Here is a 27,932-nt window from a genome sequence, read left to right as displayed (position 1 = left end):
TATTACAGGTGGCAACGGTGGAACTTATAAAAATGGTCTCCACACTTTTACCTCAGGAGGGCTGGGAGGTGGGTAATGGAAGCTTGTAGGCTGAAGTTTTGTTTAAGGTGCCAGGAAACCTTGCACTGACCCTGTGCCCACCACAAGATGGACACAGATGACTGCACCTGTGGAAAGTTTTCTTGCTTTAGCCAGTGTGTACTATCAGAGTCTGTTGCTGAACACATTTTAAAAGCTGCATTTGTAGCACTGGCTTTCATTACTTGCTGACCGCAGCTCACACCAAAACTTACTACTGGTGCTTTGTAACCTGAAAGTGTCTGTGTATACCAGCCCCAAAGTAATCTAAATTATTTCTTTATCTAATAACAAGGTTTCTCTAATTAGAGAACACAGCCTACATTGAGGAAAATAAGCAGACCTTGAAATTAGTTTAGCCACTTAATTTGTCTGAATATTCTAAAACCTTTGTTTACTATACATCGACAAGTACTGTACTGTATGCACAGGGGAATGGGAGGGCACTGTACAACTGATGGAAAACACGCACCCTCTTCAAATCCATTGTATTGTATACTAATGTGTGCGTGCAGACTATATTAATGCTGTGAAATACACAGAGTAAACAAGGATTGTGGTATTTTATAAATGAGAAAAACCTAATAATGAAAACCCAATATTTACGCCAGTCATAGGTCTTTTTTAGTGATTTAACCCTTTGAGTGCCAATATCTCTGTGATAGATTGCAAAATATCTGCAACAATGCCAGCGTCACACTCACATTTGTTATATAAATTCTAATAATAAAATAAGTAAAAAAGATTATGGTACTTGTGTAATAGCACGGCACCCGGCTACACTACGTTTTCAGCATAGGCTAAGCTACGCTGTCAGCATAGCCCAACGGCTGCCTAGCGTAGTTAGCATAGTGACTCCGCGGCAGCCCCACGGCTGCCTAGCATAGTTAGCGTACTTAGCGTAGTGACTCCGCGGCAGCCCGGCTCTGTCCCCGGCGTCCATGGCAAACCTAGTGATCGCCTCTCACACATCGCCGGTAACCACCAGATCCCCTGCTCTGGCAGACATTGGCGGAGAGGGGATCATGCGGGCGCCAGCGGAGAGCTGTCTCACACGCTCCTGCGTCTCAGTTTATGAAGTGTGGAGAGCGCAGCGAGCCCTGCGAGGGGGCGCGGACTACTTTACATGTATTCCGCGTCCCCTCGCGGGGCTCGCTGCGCTCGCCATACTTTATCAAATCAACTCCATGCCGATGTGGATAGTGGGGGTATGAACAGGTCGGGGGGACACGTAATGTATCCCCGCGCAGGGCTCGCTACGCTCGGCACACTTCTGGCTGGCGTGGATAGTGGGGGTGTTTCAGGAACACATATCTGACAGGGATGCTGATTATGCTGGCCGCGGGAACACTACGCTACTTTTGACAGGGACGCTAACTACGCTAAGCGGCCGCGGGAACAATATGCTGATTCTGACAGGGATGCTACGCTAACTACGTAACGGGCGCCATGCTATTACACAAGTACCAAGATTATAATTCCTACCATGTTTCCCCGATAATAAGCTCTGCACCCCCTCCGCATGAAATGGATGTCGCTATTAAAGATTTAACAGCGGCATCCAATCACAGTGCGGTGTTTCACACGCTGACAGTGAGAGCGCACCCTCCCCTCTTCCGTGAATGATGCTGGCGTGCGTGCCGTTATCATTTACAGCAGAGCCGTGGAAGAGAGTACAGAAAAAAGAGTTGTTGAAGATGACATGACCATTTTTGAATAAAGGTAGTTTGTTCTGTTCGCACTTACCTGTTTATTAAAATTGCTGTCAATATTAATTCATTAATTAAAATAATGGTATTTTTTTGGGACCGAAAAAGAAATAAGACATTATTATTGATGGGGAAATACGGTATACAAGGTCAACATTACAGATGTTTATGATGAATAAACATGTTTACTTGCCAATTTTCAAACTCACTTGGCACTCAAAGGGTTTAGGTACACACGCAGAGTGAGATTTAGGCTATGTATGATTTAGGTTATACAAATTCCCTTAAACTCCCCAGAGCCGAGAACCATACAATTTTAACAATATTTCCTTGAGATTTTGACTATATGTATTTGAGATATTGACTAGTTTTCTTGAGCAATTTTGCCTATACAAGAACACTAGACTGTATACAATATAGTCAGGGCCAGCCCAAACCTAATTTTTTTGGTAAGCAAACATAGATTTTAGCACCCCTCACTGTGGATATTGTGAGCATCGAGCTACAATGTGGGTGGAGTATCAATTGATACTTGAAAATATGGACAGCGCTCGCCTCTGGTGCGCATCAAAACTTTAGGGCATGGCCACATTATAGTAACAATTCACATTATACCACACAGTAGTGCCACTTAGACACACCCTAACCTTTAGACATACTGAACCAGCGAGAGCCCCTTCGACATACTGTGCCTGGATTACCCACACCGTAATTCCCATTACACATTGTGCCACACTGTGATGCACATTACACATTATGCCACACACCTTGATGTAATTACACATTGTCATGCACTATGATGCACATTACACATTATGCCACACACTGTGATGCCCAATACATATTATACCACACACCATAGTGCACATTACATATTATGCCACATAAATGGCATAATATGCAACTTATGCCTTAGGCTACATAGTCTAATTTAGAAGCTCAAATTGCAATGTCTGTATGCACCTATACATTATATTGACCCTTTGGTAAGCCATGTGCCTCTTTTGTATGACTCATATATACTCTCAATCATACTTATCTACATTTCTGTTTTCCTCTCTGGGAGAAGCCTGGAGAGGGGGCCCAAATGATGGATGGAGGGGGGGGGGGGGGGGTGTCACTAAACCCTGCCCCATTCCACAAAATGCTGTGATTCGTAGGTCCATAAAAGGGGGGGGGGCAGGGCTAAAATGACGCAATTCATGTCTTTTTAGCCTTGCCTCCGCCCCACACACTCACAAATTCTAGGACTTCTCGCTGCGGGGAAGGGGAATGCATGGGCTCCAGGGAGAATGCGGTAGACTTGCCCACCTTCACAGAGGTCCAGGAGGGGGACCAAGGGTATGCAAGTATGTTTTACATACTGTACTCAGCATTTTTATGTATAGAAATGTACAGTTAGATCTTTTTCTTAATATAGGCAAAATAACACAGCATTTTCCTTTCCTCCTCTAAATAAAGTATGACATATTGAAACCTAGCATCTATATAAACATTGGATATTTTGCAGCCCAAAAAAAACTTTTAGTATATGAATTCCAAAGGCTTATCTTAAAGTTGTCAATTTACATCATGGCTTTAGAATGTAACAGCTGAACATAAATGTAGAACCAAAAAGAGAGAAATGTGTGTTTGCCACGTCTGGGGAAAACAGATGCATAACAACAGAGTGAGGCAACCTGTAGTTGTAGAACTAAACGCCTGGTAGGCTGTGCTAGTACTTGTAGTTCCACCACAGCTGAAGGAGGTTGTGCTCATACTTGTAGTTCCAAAAATAGTCAAAAATAGTCAAAGATGGCAGAAGAGTCAAGGCTGTCAAGCTTGCTTTGCTCAGCTGCAATATTTTAGAGTCTTACATATGTAAGAGTAAAAGAGACATGGGAAATGTCTTTACATGCACAGAATCAGACCTATGGTTCTAATAATAAACAATTAAACAATATCATAATTACTGTATATATTACAAAGCAGAAAAGTATGTGTGCAGGACAACAGACTCTTGACTGAACAGCATCAATGTAAAAGTTCTCCCTGCTGCTTGCTATGAAAGCACTTGACAGGGAAAACACATGAAACCAATTTTATTGTAAAATAATTCTGGTTTTCTGATTATAACGACATTTATATTATGTGGGGCCATGCTCTGTTCTCTCCAGAACCTTGGAGCTATATGCACACTCATGCCTGTCAGCAGTTTGTTTCCATTTGTGCATTACAATACTGGGGCTGTTTTAAGTAAACTTCTAGCAGATGGGGCAAAGTAGGAAGGGACACCTAGAAAATGATATTGAAACAGATTTATTTACAATATAAATGTTGTCATGTTCCTCAAAAAAATGTACACTATAAATGTTATGTTCCTCAAAAGGAACTAAGACTGCAATGTAATTGGTTTCAACCTGGCTTGTATGAGCATACTGTACAGGCTCATAGCTAACAACCATACCGGCTAAGATTAATAACATACTGTTTCGGCTGTTCTAAAGGTGCCCACACACGAGTGCGATTTGTCACTTTTCATCTGATTCCGACGGATCGGTCCCAGAAATCGGATGAAACATGTCAAATAGCATGTTTCAGCTCCGATATCAATCCGATCTGCGGTCTTGTGTGCATTGGATAGAAGTCTGAGATCGAACAGCCTGTGCTATAGATTTATCCGATCCTGCAGGTCTTGGTGGGATCACATACGAGAACCTCATACTGTAGGATGTAACATATTTGACCCTTCCACCTGGGAAGTTGCCGGGTTGTTCAAGGGGGATCGTATATGACTTCTCCCCTCGGAGAAGTCGCATAGTGTATGAGGCCTTTACCTAGAACTGCAATACTAAAGTTCAATTCACTAGATGAAAAATGTGTTACATGCCCTTCACTAGTATGATCAGAACAACTAATGTATTAATTCTTTATTACTGGTGCCTGGTATGCAAGGATTGATGTAGGGCTAAAACAATGTGTACTTAATCAGAGCACCAAGACAACAGCATTTAGTATTTCAGCTACTGTAAGTCAACTGTTTTGACTCATATATGAGCAGGTTTTAAGTGTGAAGGGCTTAGCTAAGGCCGGGTACACATTAGGTCATATATATGAAGAATAACGTTTCGATGTAATAAGATAAGCTAAGGATATTGTACACAGCAGAAAGATGTGTATTCCAGCCCATCTGGAGCCCAATGGAAGTATATATCAGTCGGGTGTACACAGTGCACAATTTGTTGTATGACCATGTAATTTATACTTCCATATCTAATTCATCAGCATGGTCAGCAGATCAGCCCATGTGACGTGTGCATATGGCATAACCCCACTGACGACGCACATGAAAATGTGTCAAAATGTTACTCCAATTTGATTCATACCATACTGTCCAATATATTGCCTATTATGTAGCACACCTAAGGGAAAACGGAAACCTCCTTGAAGAAGAAGGCTATTGAGGTGCAGCAGAGAAACTATCATCATTACAGCCAGTGCATTGGTCCTCCGAGCAGGGAGGTTGTGTGATGGAGCTCCGGGGGGGGGGGGTGTTCCGTCATAGTGAAGGGACGGAACTACCATTGGTGCAACAGATGCAGTGCTAAGGGGTCCACTGCTGCCCCTGTCAGCACCTTCCTGTCTGTTTTTCCCTATCACACTCTGCATTCCCCTGCCTCTTACTGACAGCCACTGCCGTGTTGCATATTGTGAACTTGAGAACCTTTAGTGTTGGTCAGAGGTGGACGTTGTAGCGATTTTTTTGCAGTATGACAGTTTACAAAAGTGAGCAGGAACTGCTGTGCGCATGTGTACATGTGCACAATAACCATAAAGTAATGGTTCCATCAGCAAGTTACATTGGCACAGCCATCTAGCAGTCACCTTAAGAACTTTACCCCTCCACAGTAATTTGGGACAGGTGATAGCTAACAAGAATGGAATAAATTAGGCCTTCATTGTAATTCCTTGGCTGTCACCTGCAAGGCGCCCCCCCCCCCCCCCCCCCCCCCCCACACACACAGTCCTGACACCCTAGGCTGCAGCTATATCAGCCTATTGGTTAACTTAATATTGCACTGTGGGGCCTCAGGAAAAGCTTCAATGGCTCCAGTAGCATGAATTTACTTTAGACATCTCCTGTGACTCTGTGGCATAACAATAGCGCAGCAGAAGCCACGGTGACGGGGAAGCGCCAAGTAAGTGTGGGCTCAGGGGTCTGCAGGCTATTGTTACGCTGCCACTACTGCTATCCCGCCGCTGCTCTGTACTCCGGCCGGGAGCCGGACCACAGATCTACTATTCCGGTGCGCCTCCTGGCTCCTTATGACAAAATATCCATCACAAAAAGGCCGCCCCCTTAGAGCAGACAGTTTTTTAAGATGCTAGAGGAGGCAGCATCGGCCTCCTCTAGCATCCTTAAAAACAATCTGCTGTAAGGGGGCGGCCATTTTGTGATGGACATTTTGTCATAGGGAGCCAGGAGGAGCGCCGGTCTGCTAGTAGATCTGCGGCTCCCGGTCGGCGGCCACAGAGTGATGGACGGGACAGGTACTGTAAGACAGGATGGGGGAGGCAGAGTTAAATTTAGGTGGTGGGGGGGGGGGGGGGGGGCTGTGCAGAAAGTCACAGCAGCTGTGCTACAACATGCAGCTGTGGATCAGGCCTATACGGTACATCAGAGCTGAAGCAATGATTCAAACTGGGCAAATTATATTGTCAATGCAAGGCGTTCAAATCCTTTTTTTTTTTGCATGCAGGGTAAATACTGTCTGCATTAGCATGTAGCTCATAAATGTTGTACTGCTTTATTTTTACACTGCAATTTACAGTGGGGCATATCCTTATACAGTAACTAAATCATCTTGGTTATTTTGAATGGCTGGAAACTTTTTAATAGTGACTGAATGCATTTATTTGCATCTGATAAAATATATGTATTGACATAGATTTCCTTAAATACAATAATAATAAAAAAATTATTATACCTACGGTATGTCTCTGTATGAGCACATGCCTTTACTTAAAAAATATATATAATTTTTGGTTGTTTCAATCTAAAACAAGCTACTAGGCACTTTTACCATACCAAGTTATATTTAAAATACTTTTAAGAAAAAATTATACTTTTTATTATTTTGTGTTTAAATGTGTTCTTGCTTTATTTTATACATGCATGTGATTTGCGCTCTGTATTACACCTGTATTTTAGAGAATGTATGCTATTTGTTGCCGATTCTGACCACAGGAGGCCAGTGTTGTGCCATAGGAAAAGCAACAAACATTCACTTCTTAGTGTACAATCAGAATTAAATATTATAAGTGTGATAAACTGAGAGTCGTATATGCTTTCTTATAATAACTGCAAAGAAATCCTTTCTTTCAAACGAACAAAAATGCCTCATTTTTGTAGACAATACTTGTATAAATATTGGCTGCTCCAAGTTACAAAATACTGTTTCGTAAATCCCCTCTAAAGTGCAACTTCCTTCTGACACACATAAAACATTGTGAATCAGTGCTTGGCAGGAAGACTCAGTTGAGGAGAGACAGCATCGGGGAAGTGTGAGTTCAAAGCCCCGTGCTGTCAATTACTTCAAATAAAGTGAAGGAGAAGTAGGAAAACAGAGACAGGGACTTGCACCAACTTTAGACTTCGGAACTTGGAGACAATGAAAGAAAGGAAATTAATAATGGCATTCAGACTTACATTATTGCTGCATGTTCTGTAACGAATGTTCCGGCCTTCACAGCTCCTAAAATAGAATGTGGTGGAAGATTGATCTTAATAACATTGAATCATTTACCCGTGTATACATTCATCTTAAGTTCCATGAAGCATCGAAGTCAAATCACTGCACATTTCTTATAGAGTTATGGCCGATACAAAGATATGATAGATGATTCTGCAGTTTACATAGTGTCCCCTCCTAAGCTACAGATTATCCCTGAGCTTCAGGTAACTGTTACTTTCTGTCCCATAACCTATAGGTAACACAGATTGGTAGGGGGAATAATAAATAAATATATTTTGTGAGAGGGAGGATGTTAAATGAATGCTATGGGGGATGGTGAGTTATGGTGGGTGAATAATTGCGGGTGGTGAGCCACAGAGGGGTGTGGGAAACGGGGCCAGTATTTGTGTGTCCATGCCTCATTTTGGCTGGGCCACTAAGCCATCCGTGTGCATGCTATTTCCACTATTTAAAAGGGCTAGGACACAACAGTAAGTATATATCAGACATGATAGGTATAGTGACATATGCTGTTACCCTGTTTTCATCCCTATCAGACTAAGGGGAGGTATTCAATTACGTGCCTGGTTTTTCGACAGTCGAAAAATCTGCACTGTTTGGCGTATTTAGGTCAAATTTATATTCGACCTATTCAATAAAACTGCTGATCAAAAAAACACGTGGATCTGTGAATTACTTGTCGATCCAAGTGTTTTCATTGAAACTGCAGGCATTTTTGTACATTTTTTAGTTATATTTCCCTGATGCAGTTTTGGCTTTTAAAAAAGTGAAAATGCATTGCTGAAACAATCTGAAAATGACCACAATTGAATAGAAAACTTACTTTAAAAAAACTGACTTGAAGGCTATGAGGGAGAACTGTCAAATTGTCTAAAGAGGAAGTGTAAGGTACTTGTTTCCTAGCACGGCCACACTGATTTACATCGGGGTGGTCGTGTCGGAAAAATCGCGTCGATCGCATCGCATGCGATTTGGTCGCATGCGATGCGATCGACGCGACCGACCCGATTTTTTGATTGAATGAAATGTAAATCGGGTCCCTGGGACCCGATTTTACATTGGATTCAATGTAAAATATTCCCAACCCCCCCAAATTTAACGGCGTAAACCCCACCCCACGATAGACGCCAACCCGAAGCGTGGCGAGCGCAGCGAGCCCCGTGAGGGGACGCGTATACCTGTGAAGTTATACGCGTCCCCTCGCGGGGCTCGCTGCGCCCGCCACGCTTCGGGCTCGGTGGCTGGCTGCGCTCGCCACACTATTCTATTCTCAACTCCACGCCGACGTGGATAGTAGGGGAATGAAAAGGTCGGAGGACGCGCACCGCCGCCCCTCGCGGGCTCGCTGCGCTCGCCACGCTTCGGGTTGGCGTCTATCGTGAGGTGACGACGGGGACATCTATAATGTGAAATGGGTCATATTGGCCCATTTCACATTTTTCACATTTTCTCACGATTTCAATGTTAAAAAATATTTTAACATTGAAGCCTATGGAAAAATCGGGGGCATCGCGTCGGTCGCGTCGGGACCAATGTTAATGGTCCCGACCGACGCGATGCCCCCGATATTGTGCCTTTGCCGGCAAAATGGACCTGATTTCAAAGTAAATCGGGTCCATCGTGTGGATCGTGTACCTTAACTTAAAGGTACACGATCCACAAGATTGTGGCCATGCTAGGAAAGAAGTACCGTGTAATAACTGCCCATAGAAGACAATCAGATCTTGTTATAAATTCTCAAGTACATTCTATAAAATTATATCCAATAGTTTAATGGTTGCTATGTACAACTTGCTCTCTTTAAAAGGTTTGATGCTTCTCTCCCTTACTCTTGCTCTCTCTTTAGCAGTATCACTGAAATGTGGCTCACAGCTACCATGGACCCTGTGGGGTAAATTTACTAAGATGGGAGTTCTATTGAAGATGGGATGTTGCCCATAGCAACCAATCAGATTCTACTTCTTTTTTTAGCACTTGATAGAAGATAATAGATAGAATCTTTGATCTTAGTAAATATTCCCTTGTGTGAGGGTAATAGTGCAATTTACTGACATAAGTGGCCCTTAGCTCGACAACGCAAGAAACAAAGCATGATGCTACACTGGAATGAGTAGAAGGGCATTTGCCAAATACTGGACAGTACAATTATTATCCCACTTTCATATCGCAAAATTAAACCGGGTCGGGTTGTTGCCAGGTCAACCTATGTCAAGGTGATATCTAAAAGCACCTTTTTAAACTTCCCAGATCAGGCAACCTGGCATTCTGACCTAGGTTAAAAGAAGGGTTAATGCCGTGTCGGACCCGGGTTGCTGTGCAGTGTGAACGGGTAACCCGGGTCCCATTCATACTATAGAGGAGGCAGCGCTTGAAGACTCCCCGATGCGTCCTCCCCCGCACCCGATGATGTCAGATGCCAGGTTGTGCCTGGGAAGGAATGTGTCCAAATCCTAGAGCTGACATCCCATTGGCACCAAGATAATTGTGACGTGAGGTGTACACAGATGATAGAGACAGACAGACAGGGAAGGAGAGCCAGAAATGAGACAGGACTAGGAACCTGGTGAATAACAGTTCCAGAATACTGTTGCAGTTAGCACCATCAGGGCCGCCAATAGGGGGGTGTTGTGGGTACAGCTGTCCCAGGCCCCGGCCTCCGGAAGGGCCTGGGCAGCTAATTTTGCACACCACAACCCCCCCTCCCCCCCGACTGCTTCCTCAGTGCTGCGCTCAGTACACTAAACAAAGCAGGTCTCAGAGCGCAGGCTTATTCAACCCAGGACGCCGGCGGCAATTAAAATGCTGCACCCGCTTTTGAGCCAATCAGAACTTAGTTACTTGCAGCCAATTAGAGTGGCTGCCGGTACGCGAGCCCTAATTGGCTCACCAGCCAGTGCTGCATTTCAATTGGCCACCGGCATCCTGAGTTGAAGAAGCCTACGCTCCGGGACCTGCGGGCTGCAGCTCAGCGGAAGAGGAGATGGGGAGCAGGAGCTGAGTGATGATAAGTCAAGTGAGGAAGGGGGCACCTGGGATCCAGCATAGAAATGAGTCCCGGGCCCCAAAATTCCTGATGGCAGCCCTGAGTACCATATCAGCAAATAATAAGTAATTGTTTTCTTCATTGCTGGTACAGATGGATTTATCTGTGTGGTTTTTATACATCTAGTCCATAATCTGTGGGTGCACTGATATCTGTAGTTCTCTTATTTTGTCTTAAACATGATATTCACTTTATCTGTCTTCCCTTGTATTTGTCAGTTCTTCTGGATGCTGTTTGGGTACAGAATTTGCCCATATTTTTCTGCCTGCCACCTGTCTTGTTTTTATGTTTCTCTGGCTCTTGTTTTATTCCTATGGTTTCCTGGGTCTGGTCTCTCTTTTTTAATTAAACACCTCTGACTCAAGCATAGGTCCTGGAGACAAGTGCTGTAACTAAGGGAAAGAGAGCTGCTATAGAGCAGAGCACAGTCCCCTATCATAATGTTTATCAACAGGAACAAAACCTAGGGTGGCGCCAGGATTGCCATTCTGTTTCCTACTATACTATTGTTCATTAAAAAACAAAACACATTTAATGTGCGATTCCAAGTTTCTATGCAGCACGAAAGGGTTAACTATTTTGGCAGTGAGATGTAATATTATTACAAAATAAAATAACTGTAGTCTTGCTGCCTGCCAAGTTCTATAATGTAGTGAATTGGTAAGGGAGGAAAACATGAGTTCTAACTGCTGAACTGATATGAAAACTAAAACATCATGCTCATAAGTATTCAGCTAGATAACTATAAAGGGGTTGATGATTTTTTGGAAACGTCCCTCATTAAGGTCTGTTACTGTTGTAGCAAATAGTGATGGTACCTCAGCCAGGACGACATACAATTACGGGAGCCAGGTGCCCCCAGAAGTCATAGCACACTCAGAGCTGAAAGTACAGGTGTACTGAACCTATCTACAGAGCCTTAACTAGACATTTCAGTGCCCTGTACCAGAAAGAGAATAGGTGCCCCTGCCCATCCCTTAAATAGGGACAGGGTGCGCCAAAGCTGTGTGGCAAATATATATGGGCTTGGCATCATGGGAAAGGGGCACAGCCATAGAACAGGCCCCATTTACATTACACCACACAGAAATACACTATATATGTTACGCCACAGTAGAGCCCTTTTACACACATTACACCACAGTAGAACCCTTTACAAACATTATGCCAGGCAGAGCCCCTTTCACACATTATGCCAAAGTAGAGCCCCTTACAAACATTATGCCTCAATAGAGCCCCTTACACACATTGGGCCTTATTCTAGTTCAATCTTTCTGACAAAATCCTTCTTAGATGGACAAAACCATGTGCACTGTAGGTGGGGCAGATGTTACTTGTGCAGATAGAATTAGATTTGGGTGGGGTTTTACTTACAAAGTGAGATCTATATTGCAGTGTAAAAATAAAGCAGTCAGTATTTTCCATGCACAGAAACAAAATAACTCACCCAAATCTAATTAGCCCCCCTGCAGTGCACATGGTTTTGTCCATCTAAGAAGGTTTTTGTCAGAAAGAGTGAACTAGAATAAGGCCCATTATGACAGACATTATGCCACAGTAGAGCTACCTACACATATTACACCAGGCATATACACATTAGGCAGGTGGTGCCCATTACTCACATTATGCCAGATGAAGCCCCTTACTCACATTTTGCCAGACAGAGCCAATTATACACAGTACAAAAGGCAGAGTCCCTTACACAGATTATACCACATAGAGATCATTATACACACTACATGAGAGAAGGATTACTAACTTCCTATTTAATAAGACAATACGCTTATTTGTGTGTGTGTGTGTGTGTGTGTGTGTGTGTGTGGGTGTGTGTGTGTGTGTGTGTTCTAATGGCATTACCATTTTCTCTGGCAGAATTATTGCATTAAGTTTTCCAGTCATTCACCACTGGAAGCATTGAGGCTATTTGGATGAGAGACAGTAGCTGTTGGAGAATAATTACCATACTGAACAGCAGTTACATAATTATAGGAACCAGTCCACAATGTCCATGTTTCTACAGATCTAGGATTAGTCTGAGTATCAGGTAATAATATTAATTACGGTAAGAGATTCCCCAGGCAAAAGCAACCTGTCCCTGTTAATTATGCAACTGATACTTACCGGCCGTTCAAGCATCTCCGCAAAGAGTAGGACGCCCCTCCACCACAGGTACGGGAACAGTCACTCCAGTTACCCCAAGCATCCCATCCGCTGTCTTTCTCATTATCGGAACGTGTGATTCTGGAAGTCTGTGATAGAAACAAACAATGAGGTCTTCAGGTGACTAACGTATTTCATAGCAATACAAAACAAAAATATAATAATGTTCAGGATATGGTGACAGCAGTTTGTCTGTAAGGTTTATTTTCAAAACGCTCTGTTTTTTAAAATAATGCCACTTTACATAGTGATAATTTAGGAGAAGTGGCCCATGTGCAGAATCCATGTAGGCCTGATACTCTCTGCAGTACAGTAGACTCTGGCATTGTTCCAGATTGTAAGGCGCATGCATACCTCTTCAAAGACCTGCGTCACTGGTGGTGCTGCAGCAGCAGCAGCAGCACCTTTCACTGGGAAAATGGCATAGCAGACTTTCTCCCAGAGATTTGCGGATGCAGAAAAAAAGAAGTCTCCGGAACCAAGGTCTCTATGCCATGAGACTTCTCTATTGCGCACTGTTCCATTCAATTTTCCTGGTTATTGGTGGTGCTGCTGCAGCACTGACATGGGACTTCGGAGAGGTAAGTGTGTGGTGTGGGCCTACCACATCCAAAGGTTTCTACTTCAGGTTTAATTATGCTGTTATTACATGAAAATCCACTCGATGAGTGCTTTATAACCCAAGAAAGTACAGATGCCGAGTATGTGTATATGTATTTAGTTGGAAATTATTAAGTGGTCTAATTATTCCTAATTGTGGCAGTTTGTGTTTATTTAGGCATCAAGGCCTTCCTCTCGGTGCCCAGAGCTGCCTCTAGCACACAAGGCTCAGCCAGCCATCTCTGGAGAGGACTCGGAAATCCTTGCAAGGCAGTCACCATCTGACGAGAACCAGACTGGCTCCAACAGTACAAAATTAATGATTTATTGTTCACAAGTATATTATGAAATGCATGGTTTTGGTTAAATAACATGCTATGACACTAAGCAGACATTTTCTTAAAAACTATATGCAATAAATGGTTTATTTTACACAAGATCCATGTTAGCTCCCAGTACATATTCAGTTCATTAATGTTGTGCAAATAAAAATGTATCCTTTTGATTACCCTTTGTTTATTTAAGCTTGTACATCAGAATTCTTATTGCAGTTATATGATGCCCGATGTCTACATTCTCTCCATTGATTTAGAAGTCTCGTTATGTCACTTCACCCTGATAACTATAATGATTCTAGTAACCTCCTGATTATAAGCATAGCAACTACTTTAACTATTCTGTCAAGAGAATTTTCTCAGTTATCTTCCATTTCAACCATAACTGACACCGTACCATTTCCCTACCTCTTTTGTAAGTTATTTAACCCTTTACAGTAATCGATCATTCAAGAACATTATCGAGGGACATCTGTCAGCCGGACACCTACACTTAGTATGAGCAGTGCCCTGTAGGTGAAAACACTTTATGGGGGAAATTTACTAAGATGGGAGTTCTATTTCACATAGGATGTTGCTATGCGCAACCAATCAGATATCATCTATTATCTTCTAGAAGGTGCTAAATAAATAATCAGTTGGTTCTGATTGATTACCCATAGCAACATCCCATGTAAAATAGAACTCCAATCGTAGTAAATTTCCCCCTATATGTACTATAAATCCATCGGAAGGGGGTGCGTGCGGTCCCTACCGCCTCACCGCGCATCCCTGTGGGTCGTCCCCCCCCCCCCCTAACCCTGCCCGTCTCCCTGAAGCGGAGACGGGCAGGGTCCCGCCACCCAGCTGCCGAGTGACTGGGACACGTGTGCGTCCCAGTCTAAAGGAGTCCCTCTCAGCCAGCGCTCGCCAGCGTGGACATTCTGGCGAGTGCCGTCAGTGAATGAGAGGGGCTCCAACTGTATATCTTTTTTGAACTTCTTCACCGACATTACTTGGCTTTTTTTTTTTTTTTAAACTGTCATGTAGATCCTTTTGCAGCTATAAAACTTTAAATTTAGGATACATGGATAACATCCTTGTCTGGTGATAATAACCAATGAGCTAAAGATGCAAACATTACCCATTCATCACTCTTCTAAATTCAATATAATGTTTTTTAGGTTCTTAGTTTATGCTGTATATAGAAAGTGTTTGTTTGTGTTAATTTGTGTCCGCAGTCTATTAAAATATTTGCACATATTAAAAGTTAAGGTCAACAAAAGTACATGTCTGCACAAACCGCAGGGGCCCTTATTTGGCTATTTTTAAGCTTGAGTAGTCTGATAACAGTGTTTTCAGTCACAGGAGTCGCTACCAGGGCTATTTTTCTGCAGGCTCCAGCAGGAACTGAGGCCCTTATTCTGGTTTACTCTTTCTGACAAAATATTTCTTAGATGGACAAAACCATGTGCACTGCAGGTGAGGCAGGTGTAAAACCCCACCCAAATCTAATTATGTCTGCACAAGTAACACCTGCCTCACCTGCAGTGCACATGGTTTTGTCCATCTAAAAAATATTTTGTCAGAAAGAATGAACTAGAATAAGGGCCTCAGTTCCTGCTGGAGCCTGCTGAAAAATAGCCCTGGTCGCTACCAAGGCAAAGTTCACAGAGTTCAGAAAAGGTTTGCTACTGCATGTGCATGAAAACTCACGGAACTTGCACAGCGCATGTGTTACACTGTGTACACACAAAAGGCACTGTTGCGTTTGAGATGCACCGTGTCGGAAATGTCTTGGAAATGTACTGAGCATTTCTGTGGCAGTGACTGGGATTTTGGCTATTCAGATGCACAATAATGCCAGTCTTATGGGTGTATTATTGGAGTGTCGCAGGCATGTTGCTGAAGTGTTTGTGTTCACAGACGCTCAGTCGTTCATAGTGGAGGCCGTACCCAGAAATTCTGCACCTGCCATAAGGATGGTGTAAGTTTTGATGGTACAACAACAACACTAGGCATAAGAGGCGGTATCACAATGTATACACTGATGTGCACCAGGGAAGGGCTTTGTAGTGGCATTTGCATAAAGTTGTGCAGATGACTGCCAAAATCCGCAGCCATGTTGGTGACCACCTGTACATTTAGACCAAAAAACTTGTCTAATTTTTTATGCATAGTGCTTGCTGTTAACATTCCTGGACAAGGAAATTCATATACAGTACTTATAAAATATTCATATCAAGTATACTTCAGAGGCTCAGGCAGGCAGAGAAAGCAGCTCCTACTAGTGAGAATACACAGAAGAAGTTTAAGGAGCTATTAACAAGACAAAGGCCCTAGGGCCAGTGGCATATTTATTATGGGTGCAGTGTGCGTGGTGGGGGGCCCACACCGCAAATGCTGTACCCGTTTTTTAAATACTTACCCCCCCGGAGTCCAGTGATGAAGAAATCGCCGGCAAAATGGCCAGTGTGCCATTGTTCCGGCAATCTGCACATACATAATGGAGTCTGAGCGCTCAGATTCCACAATGTTGCTGGTGAGTAAATTGCCATAAAAATGGCTGCCATGCAATTTTACTGGAAGTCTGCACATGTGAAGTAGGGTCTGAGGGCTCTAGTTCTCAGACCCTACTACTCTCTGCTACTCCCGGAAGAGAGGAGGGGGCCTGGCCCGGAGGAGGCTGCACATGGGCCTCCTCCTTTCTTAAAATGCCCCTGCCTGGGGCAGATGTACTAAGCCTTGCAGAGAGGTAAAGTGGAAAGTGATAAACTACCAACCAGTCAGCTCTTGTCATTTTTAAAACACAATCTCTAGCATGGCAGGTACACGCTATTTGGCTGGTGCTTTATCTCTATGCACATTATCACTATACAAGGCTTAGTACATCTCCCCAGGGAGGCTAAGTGAAACAGAGGAATAGTAAAGAAAGGAATAAAGGGGGAGGGCAATTGCCGACATACACATATTGATGTCTAAAAATAATAATTCATGTCTTAGTGGGGTTATTCCTTAATTCAACAAAATCCAATTTATATATATGTGTGTTGTGTGTGTATATATATATATATATATATATATATATATATATATATATATATTTATTTATATGGGTTAACAGGTGTAGTAGTGATCAGTAAAGTAATAGTATTTGTCCAAAACTGCACAAATGTCCATTCCTCGAACACATATTTTCACTGAGACACAGGCATTTTTGAAAGATTTCCTTAAAAGCTTAAAAAAAACATAAAACGGGTTTGAAAGGAAATGCACATCCCTTGCCAATCTGTGCACTAATCCAAGTGGTATTTGAAGCATCACAATGTGTTTTTATTGGCATAGTGGTTTTATTTTTGTATTTTGTCCTGTGAAGAAATTATATGCGTTCCTATTGCTCCCAGATGAATCAGCTGATGCTTAACCCAACAACCATTTGGGCTTTCAGCAACAGCTTGCAAAGCAATTTAGGATAAGCCTCTGATGAGGTGGGTTATCCTGGGTTTAGGTGAAGGACAAATAAAATTTACACAAAAAAAGTGCTTCATTCAGCTTTTAAAAGACACCTTTATCTCAGCATGAGTAGCATAAATGCACTGAAAAGACAATCCCATATGCAAATCACACTGCACTCAATAGTGTAAAGGAAACAATTTAAAATCTGCATATATTAGGGATGAAGCATCATAAACAGCAAGTCAGAGATGACTGTTTGCAACTGAATATTCCCCATGTCTGCTACTAAAAAAAATTCAGAAATATTAGACATTTTTGAAGATAGGAAGAAGTACCGTGGTATACACTGTATATTATAAAGTAACAGCTTATGAGGTCTAGTACAAGAAAGGAGTAACTGCGCTTATCCTAATAACACATGCACCAGGTGTAATTAAAATATACTAGGAATTTAATAAGACATAATTAAAAATAATTGATAAAATTCAGTGATACCGTGAATCAATGGTTGGTATAGTCACCCAATTGTCTCATAAGGATATTGTATCCAATGTCAGTTCCTAGAGTACCTTCCAATATTTTTCTCCAACGATTCCTAGCCAAAAAAAGGGGGGATGTACTTGGTAAGAGGAAACTATGTCCTCCAGCCACAGGGGTGCCTGATGGAATAGTCCCACCTATCAAGGCTGGCTTGTATCGATCCCGTTACAAATAGGGCTATGTGGAAGCAGGAAGATTGGTCCGGGCACTGTTGTGCTTGAAACTGTAATCCAGATGGGTGGGTGTCCAGTGGGCAGTCACCAATGCGTTTCGCTTTGTAGCTTTGTCAAGATACAAAGCTTGACAAAGCTACGAAGCGAAAGGGAATGTGTGCGCCTGCTCTGGGGGTGGGGCACATTTTTTTTATATTTAGACTGAGAGAATTGCATAGAAACATCCGTCTGTTTACCAAAATTCCATATGGGGGCGGTAGAAACTTTTTTTGGAAGGGGGGAAGCAAATTTATAGTCACGCCACTGGCCATAGGGCATATTTTTTGCAGGCTAACTGTTTTTATTGTCATTAGAAAGGCCAGGGTCAGTGCAATTAGCAGCCTAAATAGAACCCAGTCATTGGATACATAAACCTTGTGGTGTTGGTAGACTCTTAATGCCCTATAGAAGCAACTCTAATGAGATTTGGAAAAGCAACAAACACAGAACAGATATATTTTGTGAGCCAGTAGGTGGGCATGAAACCTCAATATATCTGCAAAGTAGTTCACAGACATATCGCACCTGGCTTGCAGCACAACTGATGGCCAATACGTATATCTACATATAAATTAGTGCATCTGGCTGTGATTGCTGGCAGTCGACACTTGCTGAAGTGCCCGCTGGTGGCAGACAACTCAACTATACGGGTACATTTAAATGGCTGTGACGTCAGGCACACCACATCCTGTGGGCCATTGCAAAGTGTGTATGCACTTACCAATTGTCAGATAGGTTGGCGAATATTTGCCATATAATGGGCTTCAATGTGAGTGAAAAAGCACAGGGGCGCTTAGAAGAGGAGATAGTACAAGTGCAGGATACATGTGGGTCCCCTCTATTCTGGCAGTGAGGTTGCTCAGGGACACAAGGACATGCGCAGGTCTCTGGGAACACGACCCAGGGACATCTTTATTCCACATGCCCAAATCACCAGGAAAATGGCTTTTCTTGCAGTGGTTTATGTCTGCCGTGCTGGACACTTCTGTGGGAATACGGAGGGGTAAGTATAATTATATGGGTCCAAGGTGTGCGGTGTGGGACCCCCTTGACCCAGGGTTTGTACGCATCTCTGGGATTATATACACTTATGAAAAAGCATCACTCCCATAACACATCCAGAAGGCAGACCATTTCTGTGCATCTGTAGAGCCACATCCCAGTCACCATCCAAGAATACCCAGCACATTACCAAGAAATATGGGATATCACACATCTGAGTGTGGCTGTGCCTCCGTGCGTACACATCATGGAATGCAAGCACTCTGACACTTTTTAGCTACTTAGGGTGAGATGTACTAAGCCTTGAAAAGTGATAAAATGGAGTGGGGTAAACCTCCAACCAATCAGCTCATACCTGTCATATTGTAAACACAGCCTGTGACATGGCAGTTAGGTGGTGATTGGCTGGTGGTTTATCACTCTCCATTATCTTTGCTCCTACAAAAGACGATGCTTTGGCAATCAAAGAGCAAGATTATCAGGATAAATGTTTATGCACGAAAGGAATGGAGGGTGCTGACAGACTGAAGAAGTGGAAACTTCTGCCCTTGGAGGGTACAATGTAAAAGCCAGAAGGTCCTTTTTAATTCACAGATATTTCAAAAACAATGTTACACTGTATAAGCCAGACAGCTACTGATTGTTAAAATGCCATTAACGATTCGGCTTAGAATTTCATATTGACAACTCCTACAACTAAAAATAGAGTTCATGGTTCCTCTCTCTCTGCATGGCGTCGCTGAGGAAAATGTCCTGTATTTTCCTGCAGAAAGGCAAAATATGGAATCTGATACAGTCAGCCCTGTGCTTCCACAAGTATATTGGGTAACTGCACGCTGCAGGCTCCTTTGTAAATTAATTAACACATATATATAGCACCTGTCCTTCAAAAAGGGATGAAATACCTGGTAGGCTACAGTATGCTGACTTTTTAACACCATCTAAATTGTGACTGTCAAGTGTATGCTGCTATATATGATTTTTTTTTCTTAAATGTAGATTGTCCTGGGATAGGACGAAAACAGATTACAACTGTCCACATTCGTTTTATCCACAAATTTTGTGGCAGATATATTAAGCCTGGAGGAGATATAAACTGGAGATAAAGTGGAAGGAGATAAAGCACCAGCCAATCAACTATCAACTGTCCACATTTATTTTATCCACAAATATTGGGGTGGATGTATTAAGCCTGGAGAAAAGATAAACTGGAGATAAAGTGGAAGGTGATAACGCACCAGCCAATCAACTCCCAACTGTTATTTTCAAACTAAGGGGCAGATTTATTAAGCTCGGTGAAGTTATAAAGTGTCTGGTTTTGATCACCGGCCAATCAGCTTCATATGTGAAGTTACAGGCTTGGTTTGAAAAATGACAGGGAGGAGCTGATTGGCCAGTGATAAAAAATACACTTTATCACTTCACGAAGCTTAATAAATCTACCCCACAGTTCAATGGCTGGTGCTTTATCTCCTTTCACTTTATCTCCACTTTATCTCCCGTTTATCTCTTCTCCAGGCTTAATACATCTACCCCATAGTCTGGTATTTGTAACAAAGTGTGAGACTGCTCGGGGCCCTCAGGGTCCACCCAATGAGTAAGCCAACAGTCCTGCAAAGAGCCCAATATAAGTAACTCCTTCAAGCTGTAAAGTGAGGTATGGGTAGGGCCGTCTTTACCATTAGCCAGCTTTCTAAGGAGCCAGGTCCTGGTGGGGGCGCCACCGAGTCCTCTGTAGTTTGTCGTCTGTAGCTTCTCTGAAGTGTTTGCTGATGTTAGCTGGATGCCTGATTGTTGCCAAATGGAGACCGTAGAGCAGTTAATCTTTAACAAGGAGTGTGCTATGGAAATTGTTTTATTTTTATACAATGTGGCTGACACTTCACTACTTTTTGTATTTATAAAACAGCATAAGTATTTTTTTCCAAACACATACAATTTTATATTTGCTTGTAAAGGGTCTCATTCAGCTAAAGAGTCACTATTTTTGGATATATTGGTTGAATGTCATGACCAGAGGTTAACCACTGGATTATAAAGAAAAGTCTGCAACAGTAGGAAAAATATTTGTCATATATTTGTTCTCATCCTATGCTTAACGGCCTTCTATTTTCAGCTAACATGTTGAAAACTGAAGAAAAAATATAGCTTTGCGTCTTCATAGGGTAATGAAAGAAAAACATCCAATGTTTTATATGAAGCCAGCTGAAAGCTTCCTATGCATTTGACTTCCAGAAGAACCAGGGTCTACAGAAGTGGATGGCTCAGAGCCAACATGTGGTGTCACAATAAAATCATTATGTCACTAAAACGATCTATCTGTGATTAATGGGTGATAATATATATATTATATCAGCACAGCTTGGTGTAGTCTAGGGCACATTTTAGGACTATTTCCTGGAATAGTGTCATAACATATTCACACCAGAAACATACAGAGAGTGCCTAGTTTACTGAACTGCAGTTACAAAGTTAACATACTGTATATGAACCATCATTATCTATAATAGTAAAAACTACTGCCAAATAACAAATAAATTGTTAACGTGCAACTGCTAAGTTCACAGGCTGTAGAAAATCTAAATAGGCTTTTGGACTATTTTAAACTTATTATAAGTAACATTGGGGTAGCTGTATGAAGCAGTGATAAGGGAGGAGAAGTGATAAAGCGTCTGGTACTTTATCACCAGCCAATCAGCTCCTGACTGTTAAGTTACAGGCTGGGTTTAAGAAGGAACAGTTAGGAGATGATTGGCCAGTGATAAAGTACCGGGCACTTTATCATTTCTCCCTTATCACTGCTTCATACATCTACCCCATTGTGTTGCTCCGGTCAATAAATTAATCTGGCTGTTTCTGTGATCACTAACATGGACCAGCCAAGCTAGATCCTTTCCATGAATTTCTTGGCGGCACACAGTCCAATTCATTACAAACTATTAGTGATTTTTCTGGCATGGTTTAAGAAAGGAACACAATAATGTAACAGGTATATATAGACTCCTCTATCAGTTCTGCTCATTATAACTCTCAATTTGTGTTGGAAGACGAATTGCTCTTTAGTTTTAGAAGAAAAAAAGGCAAGAGGTGTTAAGGCAAACAGTCTGCTAAGAGCTAAGGAAATTGAGCGAAGAAGAACAAGAAGGAAAGATGGAAACTTTCATTAATAAGCAATAAAAAATATCACTGAATTTGAATACCAGGCACATGCTTTTGTAGCCAATTTAAGAAGTTTTAAGGGATTTAGAGAAAAGGCCATTCAGCTCCACAACGACTAAAGACACCACAATTTTGGATGTGAGAAAGAAGAACAACAAAGTCATTTTTAACCCAATCAATTGCAAGTCAAAGAAAATTCAGTATAATAACTAATCTGAAGACTCAGAAGGAATGCTTAGTGGGTCTGGATTTTTAGGAATTCAAAAAGGATGTGTCCGCCTAAATATTTACTATGAAAATAATCCTTGATGCCAATAGCAGAATGGTCTGATGTCCAGTGCTCTTGTTGTTCATGTTGTAGGCACCTCTTACCCTACCCTGTGCCTCTGTAATAAGATAGTGTTCTGCTTCATCTTTAAGAAAAATGTTGGATTTCAGCTCACCTGACACACTGGGGTCTATTATGTGCCCACTGATTGGATGTCTGACACAGCTATTTTGTTTGCTAGGCCGACATGACATTAAATATTTTATTTGTGTAGCATACATAACTGTGAAATGTGAAGTTGAACAGTAGCTTCATAAAAAGGAAATTAAACTATATTTAGCTCAGGGATGGGAAACCTTTGGCTCACCAGCTGTTGTTTAACTACACATCCCACCATGCCCTGCAACAGTTTCAGTATGGCCAAATAGAAAAAAACTGTAGCAAGGCATGCTGGGATGTGTAGTTTAACAACAGCTGGAGAGCCAAAGTTTCCCCATCCTTGAGTTAGCTAAATGTATGGCAAGTAACTGGCTTCATTTCACAACCCCTAACAAATAACCCAGAGAATCACTATTTCTGTACACATCATCCAATTAATCATGTGCAACTTATGCCTATGGATCATTAATTACATATTACTGATCCTAACCCCTAAACATTATTAGAAAATGTTTATGGCTACAGATTGTCTTGTATACTATGTATCCAAGACACCCCCTCCCCTCCTTCCTGGGCCTTAAGGAGGTTTTCATTGCCTATTTATCATTTTACTTAGCAAAAAAAAATAAAAAATCTAACAGAATTCTAAGAATTTATTTAAAGTACCTATTGGGAAATGTAAATATTCCATATGCAAATATACAGCAATTCAGAGCAATACCTAAATGTGACACAAAAAGCATATAACTATCATACTCCAAAACATACATTATTAAACCCCAAAGACGAACTAGGGACAGTCCATTGTCTATTGTACAAAAGCAGCCTTTTTACTATCTAGACAAACTCAAACAACCCCCACATATACATTACATGTTCATTTGAGTTTTTCCAGGGTCACAAATCAATAGTTCTTATTAGTTACATTCAATACGACAGCAGCCAATAACGTTTATAGATTTGCTGCATATTTCCTAAAACCTGATCACATGAAATACTAGAATTCATACTCTAAAATATGACCAATACCAGTAAAAAGTCTAACAAGTGCCATTCACCAATTACACAAAAATGTATCTTGGATGGGTCCCTAAATTATAAAAGCCTGTACATCTGGTTTTACTAGGTTTAAACCCCCATAAACATGCTGCTATTTCTTATTGCAACTCATCTAATATAAATGTCCTCTGAAGCTGGTTTATAATAAATGCATAATATTTTGGCATAAATATTTGAAGAGTAAAAAAATAAAATAAAATCCAGAAGCTTCCTAAAAATGCTACTATCAGCTAAGATATCTAATAATATAATTTGCTATCATTGTGTACCAATAAATTACTAATACCAAGGAAGGAATGATTATTTTTCTCTCTCTAATAAATTTTGCCACACAGAATTATCCTATTGGTGGTGTCCAAGGCTTTTTATCTTTCCCCTAGTGCAAAGCCAAGAAGCATTGTGATTCCTCCCATTCCTGTGCAAAGGCAAGAAGCATTGTGATTGGATGAGTTCAAAAGGAACAATTGACAGGCTGACATGAAGCCGTTTGATGGCAACTATGTGGAATGTTCCATCTCTGCATTTGATAGGGGATTCTAAGTCCAAAATACATTAATCATGTAGTGTTTCTTTGAGTGCTTTTAACTAGCAAGACAAATAAGTAACACATTTACATCATGTTCAGAATAACAACAGTTAATAACATCTGTTAGCGCTTCAATAATAATTTGCTATGGGTATGGCCAACATCATGACGGGAGATAGCAATGTTAAGAGATGGCTTTTGAAATATTTGAGCTGTGTTAAATAGTTAAGCATATGTACTGTATACTGATGTATCCTGGGGGCTTGCAGATATATTTGGATTGCAATCCTCCAGCTCTTTAAGACCAGCCTCTAGATTTGCCTGCTGTTGGATATTTTACCTTGTGAGTCTAGCGCTGGTTTGTATAGCAAACCCTCTGACTACAGCACACCAACTGGAGTATACAAGGGGGAATTAGGGGGAATTAGGGGAAAAGTAAATTCATATACTATCAGCAATGGATTGCTTCATTATCGGCTCTGGGATGAGGTGACAGGGAGGCATATGATAATGAGAAATATCCCATGACCACAGTATGGGGCATGGTCAAAACACACAATAGGCAACATACCCAAGAGTGTTATAATATCCACTCCAGCAGTAGGAGATAAATGTGAGAATAGGAGTTATGAAATTGTAGCAGGAAGCCATATGAACCATCACTCCATCCGCTTGCAGGCAGCAGGTTTGCTCTGGTGTAAAACACAAACACAGGATACAGTTTCACTTACTCTATCTTTGACACTGAGGGCCAGGAAAACATTGTATCATTCACACCGGAGGCCAGAAAACCACATTATCCTTCACACTGAGGGCTAGAAAGCCACGTTATCATTCACACTGAGGGCCAGGAAACCATTGTATCATTTACACTGAATGCCAGAAAACCACTGTATCATTCACACTGAGGACCAGGAAACCATTGTATCATTGAATGCCAGAAAACCATTGTTTCATAAACACTGACAGTCAGGAAACCCTTTGAATGTCAATGTTGCTGTGAGAGATGTGTAAAATATCCACCAAAAAATGCCAGGGTCGTAGACAAGGAATATGAATCACTTTAGTTACTGCCGGCAAGTGATCTGAAGTCAATTAATTACGTTTAGTTACATATTGCGCCCACAAAAAAAAAACAGTCGCTGTGAGCAGTTGGCATTTTTAGCGGATATTTTGCACATCTCACAGCAACGTTGGCACTCGAAGGATTAAGGTTCTGTAGAGTATATAAGTCTGAATATAATGTAAGAAACATAGGGCTTTTGTGTAGGTTATTCACCTTGAGGCAAGTGACAACAAGGTTATATTGTGGAATTAAAAAAGGAAACTGGAATTCTATTTTGAGTTTCTGTGCGAGTTGAGGAGCTATATCTCTTGGACAGAGAAATCTAGCCACGTAAGACATTTTTGCATCCTCCATCGTGGAGCATTTGCATTTGTGTGGCCATGCATAGTCTTTAATTGCTTTTTGCAAAGTCTGCTGATAGTCCACATCAAAAAAAGTTTTGGTTATAAGAAAAGGTGACTTTGGAAGACATTTGTGTTACGGATGCTATCTACATCCTTGATGTGTGTGTTTGCGTGTCATTGTGTTTGCCTATGATAGTATACCGTGCAACTGATATGAATTTAAAAAAAAATTGTGTGCAAAGTGCAAGGAGACAAATCAGGATACAAAATAAAGTAGAAAGGAAACATACAATGACTACACCAATAATAACCAATGCCAGCCAACGCTTACTTAACTCTCCAATTGTATCTCTGCCCATATTTATACTATGAAAGTGAGCCAGTTAAAGTATGTGTGCCATTAAAAGCCACAAGTTAAAATTAGCATGACCTTGCAACACAATATTCTGGGAATTATTAAAGTATCAAAGCCAGCAACTCTGAAATTGAAATCGTATTTTTGTTTAAAGGGACCCAATATTCCACTTCCCCAAATACACAGGTGAAATGTATCTGAATGCTACTTTCGTTTACAGCAAAAGAAATAAATAATATTTTGACAATATTTACATTTGACATTGAAGCACGTACAGCTGCGCATTCAGAGAACAGTTTACACATTCCACGATAATGTAAACAGGGACATTTTAGACAAGTCAGAGAATGTGATTGGTGGCTTGATAGTCTACATTTAACCTTTACCACCAACAATTGAATATGAATTAGCAATCTATCTTATAAACCAATCTGCGTATAAAAGAAAAGGTTCCCAATTCCTGTTTAATTATTTAAAAAAATAATAATTTATGAATAAAATATACAGAAGGTGAACACTCCTCCCATGTTTGTTATCTGAATCCAGGACCATGTCACCAGCCTCGGATAACAGGAAATCTTATCCAAGTTCTGCTCTTACTAGGAATAATTGATAGAAAACTTATTCCCCACTGAATATGAATAGGCAAATACTAGTATAAATTATAAACATTTTAGAAACACACCTAATCACTGCAGCTGTTTAACTGCTCATTAATACCTAAGGTTTGTTCCCACTAGTACTCTCTGAAATGATAATGCTGCATATAATGTAGAAGGTTATAATGCAGTATAACCTGTTTCATGCATTAACAAGTGCAATAATCTACTGTATTGCAGACAGCTATTAAAGTGTTTTAGTGCCCATACACATATGCCATCGGATGCGATGGGACATCGCAATGTGATGTCCCATTGTATCTGATCGAATCTTATGGTGCCCAAAGTGCTTTTTTCCAGCACCCTATGTCGCATACAATCTGCGATTCCACGTCGGGTGCTGGAAAAGGGCTGGCAGCAGGCGTCGGTGTAGTGCAGTGCTGTGCAGGAATGCTGGCAGAGGTCATCAGTGGCGACAGAATTTGAAAAAAATAATTTAAAACACTAAGAGGTCCTCTGATTGGCTAAGAGAGCTCTCAGCCAATCAGAGGCCTCTCCTTCCCCAATCGCATTGTAAGCGATCGCACGGTCCGGATAAGGGGCATGGTCTTGGACAGTGGATGTGTGTCTCCATTTAGTGGAAATGTCCCGCTGTAATCAGGACAGTTGGGAGGTATGAAATATACAGTAGCAATATCTATAGCTTATCTAAGCTTTCATTATAACCAAAATGCTTATGCGTGCATCTATATATCCAATATGCAAATACATGTCCACTATATAGTTTTTTTAATAGCCTATGTTACAGCTTAACACCCTTAATACCCTATGGCTCCAAGGACATATAAAAGTATATGGGTGCATGAAAATGAGCTTCGCCTACAAGGTGCATGGAAACAAGTGACCTTGGCTAATCATTTGACGGATTGCAGAGACTGTGGAACTGTGTGCTTGAGGAACCAAACAATAATGTGCTATTATCTTTTTATATAGGGTATCTTGCAGAAATTGGCTACTTCAAAGCATATACTGTAGACTTGACTTCTATACTCATCAACACAGTGATTGGCCCCCAAAAATGTCTCCCTCTATATCATTACAGACTATTAATTTGCCCAATTGTCTCTCCCATAGATTAGCCAACTGCACAAGAGCAGGAAACCGTGAGAAAATGGATGGTCTAATGTTCCTTTACCACCCCCATTGCTTCTTTACTACTATTGAAAACACACAGTAACCATTACAGCTATGAAATAAAACAGCCTACTATTTTCCAAGGGAGTCTCAACTTTCATGAAAGGTTAAACCTTTTCCATCCCACTGAGAGGCAAAGGATCGGCAATACCTGTGAGGCCAACTATTATATTTAGCTACATTAAGTTTCATGAAATCTGCATCTGTGTCATCACTCATAATTATAATCATAGTAATAATAATAATAATAATACTAGTAATAATAAAGCCCAAGGAATGCAATCAATATGCTTGGAGTATTGGGCCAATGATTACTGTAACAGCATGGAGATTCTATGAGTTACGACTTTTACT

The 27,932-nt window shown here is 41.3% G+C and overlaps 1 protein-coding gene across 3 annotated transcripts in view; it reads right to left on the bottom strand.

Moving 5' to 3' along the window:
* ADAMTSL3 (ADAMTS like 3) overlaps window positions 1-27,932 on the bottom strand; it is a 449,068-nt gene that overhangs the window by 185,843 nt on the left and 235,293 nt on the right. For all 3 annotated transcript variants that reach the window (XM_083184018.1, XM_083184017.1, XM_083184019.1), the window contains exons 4-5: window positions 12,687-12,814; window positions 7,477-7,522 (exon numbers count right to left, since the gene is read on the bottom strand). In XM_083184018.1, the coding sequence (XP_083040144.1) occupies window positions 7,477-7,522; window positions 12,687-12,814 (174 nt within the window). The remainder of the gene's footprint in view (window positions 1-7,476; window positions 7,523-12,686; window positions 12,815-27,932) is intronic.

The sequence above is a fragment of the Crinia signifera genome, chromosome 4 (genome assembly GCF_055691185.1).
Source record: "Crinia signifera chromosome 4, ASM5569118v1, whole genome shotgun sequence".
NCBI lineage: Eukaryota > Metazoa > Chordata > Amphibia > Anura > Myobatrachidae > Crinia > Crinia signifera.
Note: the sequence above shows the minus strand (reverse complement) of the source record. Positions and strands in the feature narration are given on the sequence as shown.